This window comes from Notamacropus eugenii, chromosome 7 (assembly GCF_028372415.1).
Source record: "Notamacropus eugenii isolate mMacEug1 chromosome 7, mMacEug1.pri_v2, whole genome shotgun sequence".
Classification (NCBI taxonomy): domain Eukaryota; kingdom Metazoa; phylum Chordata; class Mammalia; order Diprotodontia; family Macropodidae; genus Notamacropus; species Notamacropus eugenii.
This window is the reverse complement of record NC_092878.1, coordinates 76,565,531-76,578,099: the sequence shown is the minus strand read 5'-3', so window position 1 is coordinate 76,578,099 and position 12,569 is coordinate 76,565,531. Positions and strand designations below refer to the sequence as shown.

The 12,569-nt window shown below is 34.8% G+C and overlaps 1 protein-coding gene across 7 annotated transcripts in view; it reads right to left on the bottom strand.

Moving 5' to 3' along the window:
- Positions 1–12,569, bottom strand: part of ZC3H14 (zinc finger CCCH-type containing 14) — a 49,882-nt gene that overhangs the window by 9,510 nt on the left and 27,803 nt on the right. For 4 of the 7 annotated variants that reach the window (XM_072625225.1, XM_072625221.1, XM_072625222.1 and 1 more), the window contains 4 exons: positions 6,960–7,034; positions 5,859–6,018; positions 5,015–5,247; positions 1,316–1,436 (listed from right to left, as the gene is read on the bottom strand). In XM_072625225.1, the coding sequence (XP_072481326.1) occupies positions 1,316–1,436; positions 5,015–5,247; positions 5,859–6,018; positions 6,960–7,034 (589 nt within the window). Of the gene's footprint in view, positions 1–1,315; positions 1,437–5,014; positions 5,248–5,858; positions 6,019–6,959; positions 7,035–8,853; positions 9,870–12,569 lie in introns of those variants that run through there. The other 3 variants (XM_072625226.1, XM_072625223.1, XM_072625227.1) reach the window with 2 other exon arrangements.

Here is a 12,569-nt window from a genome sequence, read left to right as displayed (position 1 = left end):
CTGACCCTATCCCCTGCTACAGCTCTGACAGGATTGTAAGGTTTGGCCTTCCTGGAGAGCCCCCAAAGGCCTAGGCTAGCTTGTCCCCTACTATAATTCCAACAGGCAAGGGCCAAAATCCTGCTGGCTTCAGGCCCCACTTACTAAAGGATTGAGCTAAATCCCAGCTACTTGATGTGTCCTGCTTAAAAAGTTCTTGGGCTGGATGAAAGATTAAAGATGAAGGAGCTTGCTGGTGTTTCCCTTTGGTCTTGAAAGGGACCTTCACATTACCATTTTAATTTAAAGTCCTGACCCTACTTTCTCAAGGCAATTTATGTACCTGACTTGCAAAAAGAATAGTTGTGCCCTGAGAAAAATGTATACAGTAAAAACACTAAAAACAAATAACTTTTAAAAGACTTATGAACTAGGATCAATGAAATGACCAACCACAATTCCAGGGAACTAGTGACAAAGCACATTCCCAACACTCCTAACTGAGAGGCAACGGACTCAAGAAGCTGACTAAGACATGTTTTTTTAAACAAGGTGAATTTAAGTCCTTGTTTTGCTTGACAATGAACATCTGTTACAAGAGTTTTTCTTTTCATTTTTTTGGGAGGGTGGGTTTGAGAGAGAATGAAAATAAAAGAGTTAACTGCAAAGTAAAATCTAAAAATCTCAAAAGAATAATATTACCCTAAAGAAAGGTAATGATAGTACAATGATCTTTCATTAAAGTTATAAAAAGGCATTTTGAAAAACTGAACACCCTCTTTTAAATTGAATGGGAGAACTTTCTGATGAAAAATCATGATGTTGAATCTATAAAACAAAAATTGTAGGGAGTACACCAATACTGAATACTATTCCAAACTTAACAATAAAAAAAAAAATTCACTAAAAGCTTCTCAGTAAGCTGGTTCCACAGTGAACTAGGCTAGTAAAGAAAATTTCAGTGTTTCTTTCATTATTTTATTCAATAAAGGCAACTTTTATTAATAAGAACTTTAGTTATTAGGTGCTTAGAGAAAAATTTCAGTGCCTTGAAAATCTGTCCAATTGAATACAGAAAAAAATACACACAAACTGTAGCAGTTATTGATCTTACAAAGTAACAAGGTCTTTTGAAAGACAAAGCCAGAAATCTCAGTGTATTTTTACCATGTTTAAACACTGGCCAATAAAGCATCTCTAAAAAGGATGCAAAGCTTATCTCCCGCATGCGGTCTGACACATTCCGCTATATATATAACTACAGCCTGACCCCACATTAAACAGTATCTCAGCCAGGGACTGAGGTAGAAATGAGGATGGGTTTTGTATCACTTACTTGCAGGATGAAGTTGGATGATGATAAGCACATTCATCCCCATTTTTGCAGGCAGGCCAGTACTTGCAGCGCTCTGGCAGTTTCTCTGGTTTCTGTGTGATGTTCAATTCACTCATCTCAACTGTGAACGGAAGAAGATTCAAAAAGTGTCTTGTTAATTATGGATTTTTAAAAATACCACCAATTGTCCAACTTTTATCAATTCTGTCAACAACATCTAATACAGAAAAGATTCTAAGTAAATATGTGTCTGCAACAAGAGTACAATGACTTGGCTGCATCCAAAGTTCCTAAGTTAATAGCAACACTAAAAAGGGGAGCAAAGGAGATACAATGAATTACATGTCTCATTTGGAGTATATCTTCTTTCTTTACGATCTACAGTAACTACACATTATATTTACTCAATGTTGCAGTAAATTCAAATTCTATCAGCCACAACACATCAACCCAGTGCAAATCCCATCACACAACTGTCAAAAAACCACTACCCACTAAATGCCCTCACCTGTGCCCCAACACATACAACATCTTTACAACACATCAAAATCACATTGTTAGTGGTCACAGGGACTTCTCTAACTCTGGGGGAAGAAGACTCCTAGGTCCAACAATCTGAAACAGAGCTAGAGAAACAGTTGCACCTCTCAACATTTGGAACAGAATTATTTGAAGCCCTCATGAAGGCAGAGATGAAAGTCAAAACATTATAACAAGGCCTTAAAAATAAAATACACCACCTTCTTTTCACTGAAAAAGAAGGGGATTAGTAGAGTGGATAGGTAATGGAGGCTCTCAGACATGGTTACTCTGTCTGATGGCTTTGCTTATTAACCTTTTCTTTGTAGTAAGGGAAGGCTCCTAGGGGTGGGAGGTAGCAATAGCACATCCAGAAAGAACAATGATAGAAACACAAAAGGTACCAAGTAATTTTTAATACATTATGGCAGGGAACTGTGTGATACCCTTCCTATAAGAGAATAAAGGAATTAGAAAGTAAAACAGAAGTCTTTCTTCTACTATATATGAGAGAAGTTAGAGAAGAAACTTAAAAGACAATATAACAGAACATATCCAAGTGCTTCTTGACTAGAAAATCAAAGAGTTTTATTAGTATTTGAGGGTAATTTCAAAAGAAATTACTCTAGACTTCTTTGTATTTGATAGGACTGTCAAGTTATGCCAGAAATGACTAGCTTTTTTTGGTTAACTTTTTTTAATATCTCCCATAAAAATGCTCCTTTTGAAGGCTTCACTATATTAATGTTATTTTATGTAAATGCCCATTCTGTTGGTTGTAGTGGTTAATGCTGCTGCCTTTGCTAGGTGTGTATCAAACTGTATGGAACTTACATATGCAATATCATGGGCATGTGTGAGTCTCCTGATTTTCCCACAGAGTTGCCAACTTAAACATTCAGCATGTTGCAATTCCATACAGCAAAGAAAAATACTGTGCCTTGTGCAAAAAAAGCTTGAGAACCACTGATGTATTAGTATCTGTGATGACAGAAAAGTGAGCTGTCCAGAAGAAACCACACTGATGATAAATGAGAGGAGCTGTGCTTGAGAGAGGTAGGGAGACCCATATCCTTAACACTCATCTATATTAATTCTTTCATAATGGCTGATAATTAAAAACACCATCATTATCCTTTACATACACACATGCAAACTGCTATGCTTCTTTCAATATTGAATGCAGCTGGATGTTTCCTGAAAAAATAGAAGGTATAAAATCTACAGGTACATTTAAAGGAATTATTTAAGAACTTTTCAGAAACAGCATCCAATATTAAGCTATTTTCAAGGCCTAATATATGGCAAAAAGTATCTTCTTTCAGCCTAAGCCTAACACAGTCAAGAAAGTATCAGATCTTCACAGATCTTAACATGTTGCTCCCCTCTACTTTTGACTGTAAGAGGCTTAACATTTAGATAATGCTACCTTCAACTTTTATAGGAAATTCTTACAATTAGATTTTTGATTTACTTTCCCTTCCATGACAATTACTAACAGTCTAATCATGATTTCCCAATGGAATCACAGAAGATATCCTAAAGTCACAATAAACTGCTTCATTTAAATACAGATTCTCATGATCCAAATTCACAAAATTTTAGAATTAGAAAGGATCTCAGAGGTCATCTAGTTCAATCCATACCTGAAAGATCTACTGTTGACAACAAGTAGTCATGTAGCATCCACTAAAAGCCTGTAATGGGGTGAGGAAGGGGGCCCCTTGGGAGACAAACACTAGCTCCAACAACATCCAATTCCAATTTTGCAGCTTTGGAGTGTATTGATAACACATTTTTTGTTTTAGTATAATCAAGTGCCTCTGATTAAATAATGTGATTAAAGAAGATCTTCCCTACCCATTAATGGGCCTGAGAAGATTTGTAGGAAGGTCCACACCTAATGAGGCACTGGTTCTCAAGGGTTGTGATGATACCCTCTGGCTTTGAAAAATGTATAAATACTCTGAGGTGAGTTTTTACTTTGGGCCTTAGTTTTTGGAAGAAGGTTTGTGTACTAGGTGAGACTCTGGGAAGCCACTAAGCAGCCCTCTGGCTTTAAAAACCCAGGTGTTGGTGCTTCTCTCTCTGGTAACTATGTATGTAATGGTCAGAGTTAACTGTCTGTTATCTATGATGTACGTATTTGCTTATGTCAGGCAGCTGGAAGCACTGTCTGCTCATCTTGATTCCTCTGCATTTTCTCTGAAGTTCAGGGTGCTAACTTTTTCTGCTGAACTAAGTGAATGATACATGAGCTTGATTAAAGTGATTGTTGACCCCTCAAAAGCTACTCTTCTTTTAAAAAAGCAGATCAAAGAACCTGTGAAAGCAGCCCGCCCTGTGAAAGTCAGGATACCTGCTGATACATTTTTTGCACAATCAACTAATTTTCATATACATACTAAGAAGTAGCTCACTTTATAGTTAATTTCTCCAAATGGCACAACTTTAAAATCTTTGTTAGTTTCAATATATATTCCCCTATCATAGGATTATTTATAAACCTTTAAGGGGTTTGGAGAACTTGACTGCCATTCTCTCTGATCAAAATGTTAATTTTTAATATGAAGTTGCCACTATTAGGTATACTAGGTCAGAGAACAAGTTAGTAATGATGATAAACATTCACCTACCTGAAAGCAAAAGAGTGGACCAAAAACTCTTCAAGTACATCTATGATTAACAGGCAACTTTATACACCACATCTTTTTGACACTTCAATTAAGTGTTATGTTTTCCTAACAGAACTAGTGACCAAGAACCTTCTACCACAAGGCATTTCACTGCCATAAGCAACAGATGGGCCAATTCTATAATTACCAGGAAAACTGGCACGTCGACAGAAATTTATCAATTTACAGTTTCTTAAAAAAAAAAAAAAAAGATACCAAGTATGGTCTTTCAGACTTCAATAGGTACGTCAAACAGTTTTAACATTCAAAATAATAAGAGTATATTTGGATTTTATGCCTGGTGTTTTCCCTTTTCACAGTAGATGTTGTCTAATTTGCAAAGCTAAATGAAAAAATCAGAATCCATATTTCCCCAATAAACCCTTCTGACAAAGAGTGAAAGGATGATCTCTGTACATACACAAGAATATTTTAAATCTCCAATCAAAAGATTTTCTTCACAGGAAATTTCCCTATAAAAGGATGATCTGAATTCCAAACACACCATTTGAAAAACTACCATCAGGGTCATCAAGCTGCCTGCTCATCAACTGTGACTGCTGCGAGCGGAGACCTTTGAATCCCTTGATTGTGGATGCAGTTTGGTTTACTGGTTTCATTCCTTCAAAACCTATGTCCTCCTCCTCTTGATCCGACATGTATCCTGGGGGGCTGGGGACACCATCCAGCGTCACTATAAACTTGGGACTTGCAGGTTTATCTGGTTGTACAAGATCTCTGCCAGACAAACAGAAAATACAATAAATTTAGAAAACGTGAATATCATTTTAAAACTGAGAATTTGCTGAGAATTTCTACTGTAAGGATTCTTCAGAACAGCCTATCACTCTCTCACCTGCTGAGAATGCTACCAATAAGAAATGACTAGTTAAGTCTTCTTTCAAGGAGTTTACTACAAGTGATTAAAAGGTTATTATTTTTTAAAAGGTACTGTATCAGGGTAATCAAAATCTGTCACTGCATTCTGTCCACTGTAACAGTCAGTCAACAAACATTTATTAAGGGCTTAAGATGTGCCAAATTCTTGGTTAAGTACCATATGCATACAAGGAAATCCCCTCCCGCTCAACAGTTCCTGCCTTCAAAGATTATACAATCTCACAGGGGTAAACAAACCGCACAATTTATACAGTTACACAAGTAACTAGTACAAAGGAGATGAAAGAAATCTAAAAGGGGAAGACACCAGCAAATATGGAGCCTTTACATTTTAATAGGGGAAACAACATGTATACACTTAAATATAAATACAAAATAAAAACAAGGTAGATTTAGGAGGATTCGGTTGATTTATAAGAGCCTTTCTTGTAATAAGAAAAATAAGCTACCGTGTTTGTATGAGGCGTCCTGAAAGAACCCGAAGGGTATCTGCAGTCTTCATTCCAGACTCCTGGTTTGGTGTTGCTACCAATTCTTCTGACAGCTTTGGTTTCTTCAGGATAAATGATCTTGTGTCTGCATGGACCATGGATTCCATGTCATAGTAATCTGACCCAAGAAAAATGGCCATAAATACATAATTACTCTTAAATATACCTGTTATTCCCAGAATCAAACCTTTAAAAGAGTACTTGGCCTTCTTTTACATAAAAGCTTGTTCAGCATATAACATCACCATTCAAAGAATCTCAAAAACAGATGACAAATATTTAGCCAGTTAGAACATTTTTAACCTGAAGTGTAATAATGCCAATCATTCTTCCTATGGATGCTGATCATCTTCATGTGCAGACAAGATTGATATTCCTTTCACAAAGCATTCAATTTCTCTTAAAAGTACTAATTAAGGTATCACAAGTACTTTACTAGCAGTAATTAATAGTTCAAAGATATAAAATCTCTGGAAAACCTGGAGAGGTTAGTTAGCAGTCCCATCACTGTCTAGAGTTAATTGCTATACAAAATGTCCTAGATATTGCCTTAAGATACCAAGTACTCAGACAACACAAATCTATTTAATCCATTTTGCAAAGTGCCACTTGCAACTTAGAACTTAATGCTTTTAAATGATGGGAATTACTTCAATCTATTTCGTATGTCAAGTTATTAAGGGTTAGAAGATGACCACAGAAGTAAATAACAGTAAAGAAGAGAAAAACCTCTAAGAAAAAGACATAATCTTCAATACAATGAACCACAAGTTGTCCACATAACCACACTGCACTTTATTGCACTGTTAAACAGCTCTAATCATTAGCAGGACATCACCTGACTAAAGAATCTGCATTTAAATGTACTTTTTCTATAAATATAGCAACATCATGGAAGCTGGGACCAAAAATATAAACACTCAATTTTAAATATCCTAAAACTTTAGGAAAAGGTAAAAACCTAGACCCTAAGGCTCAACACATGCATATACACAAAAGAAAACACATTACCATCTGAAAACTACAGTACCACAAAGGAAATTTAAAGCTATTACCAACCTTGACTCATTTGTAAAGTTTCCTCCACTACTGGGTCAATTTGCAGTCGGGAAAACAACTGCCTTTGTTGAGCTCCTAAAGATAGCATGGATTAAAAGAAGAGTTCACTAAATCTCAAAAATAATCAATACCTACATGTTTAACTTTATGAGAAAAGTATGTCTATGTTTGAATATAATGTATCAACTCTCCTGATTGAAAGCTTTAAAATAATCTGATGGTCATATTCCAACACAACAACACATCCTTGCATCACCTGAGAGAAAGCATTATTTAGGGTTAACAGCAACACAGCAATTTAGAATATTGCTGGATTTTTTGCCAGTAGAAGACCTAAAGTCAGTACTTCAAAACTAGGATACCAAAGATGGAAAAGAGGAAGATCAAAGAGCCATTCCAAAGGGGTTTCAGAAAATGGAGCTGTGGGTGCAAGATATGTAAAAAGTATGAACCAATAATTTAACTCCTTGGCCTTTCCCCCTCATCCCACTTTTAAATTATTTAGAGAAAATAAAGACATGAAAATCGGAGCACTCCAAACAGCTACCTAGGTCGTGTCAGGCTTCTGCTACAAATTTGAGGTGGAAAATGAAAAAGTTTAAGAATTAGTATTTTAGAAGCTAGGATCAGTATTAGAATTTCGTATTTAAGATTCAGTATCTGAGTATTCTTTTTGCTGATGAAGTATAAAAATACTTTAGGCTCTTTTAAAAGAAAGGATGCATTTTAAGCTGAATTGCTTTGTTTCCTAAATAGGCTTATTACCCTCTAATATTCTGAGAATGTAACACTTATATTTTCATTCTCTGTACTATACTGAAAATTTATGGATGATAAAAAGTCCATATATCTTTACTTTTTCATATCCCTGACACCTATAGTAAATGCCTTGTATGTAGAAGATACTGAGATAACACATTAATGATGTAAAACAAAAGCCTTTCCATTACAAAGGAGGACAAAAAGTCAGGATAGAGTAAAATGGAAAATCAGTAAGATAACTGAAAGATAATTATATTTTTTGTTAAAAGGGTTAATCTGTACTTTAGACGTCAGTACAGCTAACTATTTTCTAGCTATGTGCCAAATTTTATTGAAATGTGTGACAAGTGAAAATATGCCTGAAAATAATATCAGAAATTGCTTTGTTTCAATATTCAAGTAGCATGATAACCTTTAGTAAAGTACCAAAGCACAACAAAATTAATTCAATAACTTCAAAAGTTACAATGGCTCAAGGAGACACACAAACACAAAATGTCAAACAATGAGTTTAAACAAAGACCCCCTCTCTCTTAATTCAGGCAATTGGTATTCTTTTCCTACTCCTGGAGAAACTGACACAAGAACTAGAAAAAGGAGAATGGAAGTTTTCATTCCAAATACATTCAGATACTAAAACATTTCTGAGAAAATAAAGTAACTGCAATAGCTAACAACTTTTAGGTATCAAGTTCATTCAGATAAATACACAAAAAGATGACATTTATTTTAAAGGTGTTTCAAATATCTAAGCAATGTTTATACTATTCCTTCTAAATCTTAGAAAGGATTATTTTGAGAAGAGAACCCATAGAGATGTTGGAATTCTAAAAATTCTAAGCTTCTGTTTCATTTAACAGGATTCAGAACTGGCAAGAACCTTACTAATCAATGTAGTCCAAATTCATTTTTTACAAATAAGAAAATTAAGGCCTCATCCAAGATCACATAGGTAAGTATGTAAGTAAGAGAGCTGGAATTAAAACCCAGTTCCTTTCACATCATCAAGAATTTACATCTACTCATTAGAAACACATGAGAAAAAAGGTCTGAATGAATTGCTGCTATAATCAAGTTGAGTTGAGATATATGTAAGAAAACAGATACCTGAAGAATGCACTCAAAAGTTTACCTTTTTCAATGTTCCTAAGGAAGCCAATTATTTTTATGTCAGTAGTCCTTGACTGTGTTTCAAAATCTTGTAGTTTCTCTTGAAGATCTTCAAATTGCCTGTTGCATTCAGATGATGATGTTGAAAATTCATTCATTTTAACCTCCAAAGATGAAATTTTAGCTTCATTCTGTGATACTCTAACATTTAAGTCAAAAAGATTTGCTTCCACTGTTAAGACTGCTGCCTTCATGCCTTTGATTTCATTAATATCATTGGATATTTTCCTCAACAGATGTAAAATACTATCTAGCTCATCCAGCGAACAAGAGGAACCTGTTACAGTTCCCAACTCAATTGGCCCAGGTGAGAAGAAGATTGGTGAAGATGGTGACAAGTACCTTGATGACATTTTCATAGGTTTTTCTATATCCTTTACTGTTAGGTGACTTTTCTTTCAACAGTCTATTACTTTAGACTATTTCATCAAAAGGTAAAAGCAGAGATGAAGGCTTTTACCTCAAGAGGCACTAAATTAAGTCTGAACTACATTTTAAAACCTATAATTAAGATAGTGTTACACATTTCCAGAGTCCTAAGTTAAAGTAGCTTTGAAAATGCTGTATAACAACCCACGCTAATTTTCCCTACACCTCAATGAACAAGCCCTGAAACTTAGTCCCCTCTTTCTCATAAGTGCTACTTTATAGCTCCTCTTTAAACAATAAACCCCATTATTACATGCAAAAATACATCCTGGCTTGTGATTGGCTGAAAACAAACAATGTGACACATCAGGAATTTTCTATTATTTACCTCATGTGTCAGAAGTACTGAGGACCTAAATCAAAAATTAACTACTCTCTAATAACATTTAATATTTTACTCACCAGTAGATAGAAAATGATTTAAACATATATCAATGGCAAATCTTTGATTTTGAATTAGTTCTAAAATCTATCTTTTTTCTTACAACAGATTTTGAGCTATCATTCCCTCTTCAAAATTCAGGAGTGGGACAGTACCAACTCATGTTACAACCAACTCCACAGAGTAATGATCTATCATAATGGGGTTCTTCATACATAAGAAAAAAAGTTAAATGTTAAGATCATTCAATTTGCACATCTAAGAAAGACATGCAAACATTACATGGTCATAGAATGTTAATTTGTATATACAGAACTTTCAAATCCATGAGCAATAATGTCATGATAAAATAGATACAAAATATTTATGGTGGCTATCCATTAGGGTTTTTTATTTTTGCAACTTGTGAAACTTTTTTCTTACACAGAAGAAGTCCTAGTTAATGTTATGTCCACAGTGAAGAAGAACTATGTTTCAAAGGTATCTTCTAGATCTGAATGAGATTAAGCATGCTTTATTAGTCTCATTAAAATGATAACTTTTAAACATAAACATACAGGATTTGGCACTGGAAAAGACATTAGAGATTTACCTAGTCTATCCAAGTTAACATATACAAATGGACAGCACCTCATTCAAGACTGTCACTTTAGCAGGCTTGGCTACATGTATATATAAACTTAAGACTACAGATATGTATCTTTTAGTCATACTACCACTGCTCAGTGTCAGCCTATAGCGCCAGACAAGAAAACGGATGTCAGCACTTTACAGTGACACTGTAGGAATTATTATTCAGTTTTGGGAAGTTCCATCAGAGGACTATCCAACTTTTCTAAAAGGGTTGGACTTTTATATTTGGAGTTAACTGTTTTTGTCAAAAATTGACCAATTTACTATGATTCTTGTAAGAACAATGGAATGGTAATCAGGGCTCTGTCACTATCTAGCTATGTAACCTTAAGGAAGAGATGTACTCAGGATAACTCAGTTTCCCTTACCTGTAAAATTAGGAATTTGATAATGTATTTAAAACCTGAAGCCAAAGTACTTTTATGACTCTCTGAGTCATTTTTACATAATCACTGAAATGTAAGCTAGAATACTGTTTCATAAAATTTCATAAAAGTTTCAAAATTTCAAAACTTTCAAAAAAAGTTTCATAAAATTTAATATACAAACTCCTTTGTTATTTAGTTGGTCAACCCAGTGGGACCAACTTCTGACTTCCTAATCATGAAAAGTTCTTCATTTCTGGATCAGGTATCTTGAAGCCCTTTCCATTTCTAAAATTCTATTTTTTTTAAAAGAACAGAAGGGAGTAAAGGGCACTATCTAGCTTTATTTTATATACAAACTCATGTATATATGTACATATTTATACATTTGTACACATAAATTACACATAAACTTATGTATATGTATATATACATATTTACATATTTATACACATAAATACTTGTATCTTAAAACTCCCTGTATTCTCCAACCAAACTGAATTTCTCTCTTTCCCTAACATATATTTTATGCTTTTCTGCCTTTACTGCTTTTGTTCACAACACTTCTTAAAGTCTGGAATGCCCTCTTCACCAACTGAGTTCTTAGTCAGCCAAAGTCCAAAACAAAGATCACTTTCTTCATGAAGCCTTCCTGATTCCCTCAACTGGTAAAGACTTTCTCTTCCACTTCACAACTCCCATTAGAATATAATTTCCACGAAGTTAAGAAACATCTTATTGTCTTATCTAGACATTTTATCATCTAACATAGCAGACCTATGACAATTTTTTATTGAATTAACCTAAATGTTGGGGCATAGTTATAAAAGACTACAAAGTTGGGGTGAGAGTATCATTAAGGAACAAAGAAGGAAGTGACAAAAGCAGTCAGGGTAAAACAAAAAGGTTCCCGATGGAATCTGACGGAAAAAAATTTTACACAGAGATCTGGCAGTTTGAAAAAGCAAGCACAGAAAAGACATCAAAGAAAACATGCTACTCCATTAACTTTTGAAAATTATTAAATTTTCTATAAGAAACTTCCCTCTTCCCAACCCCCCAAAAAACAGCTTGCAGTTTCTCCTAATCAATGGTTCTACAGTATGCTGAGAAACTGTTAAGCACTGCTCTGTGCCCTCTCAGTTTAATGTTCTTAGGGAGTAGCAATCAGGAGATAAGGAGGAATTCCTGGCAGTGACACTAAGAGACCCCAAAACCCTAACATCAAAAAAATACAATGATCTCAGAATCCTAAAGCAAGACCGAGATCTAAGCTTATTTAAAACAGCTGGGTATGTCCTCATCTCTTCCTCTCTCTCTTTGGGCCACAGGACTCCTTCTTACCACTTCTAGCTTGAAAAACATCATCCTTCAACTTCAAAAGGCTCATGATGGAAAACGCTAACCACACTCAGACAAAGAATTATGGAGTCTTAATATAGATGAAAGCATATAATTCGTTCTCTCTTTTGTTTTGTTTCTTCTGTCTTGTGGTCCATTCCATTGGTTCTAATTCTTTTTTACAACATGACTAATGTGAAAATATGTTTAATATAAATGTATATGTAGAGCCTATATCAGACTTCATGCCATCTTGGGGAGGGGGAGAATGTAAAACTCAAAAGCTTGTGGAACTGGATGCTGTAAACTAGGAATAAATAAATAAATAACATCTTCCTTGCTGAAGTCTAAAGAAATGAGGAGCTCTGCCTTCTCCCCTCAAAATGTTCAGGTCCTGCTTGTATTCTTGATCCAAACATAGCTTTAAAAAACAGTACATTTTGTTGTCATTAGCATTTTTACAAACCTAACCTTCTACCCTTTTTGATGGCATTTTAATGAGATTGTGCTATTCTGGATTCCCATCTG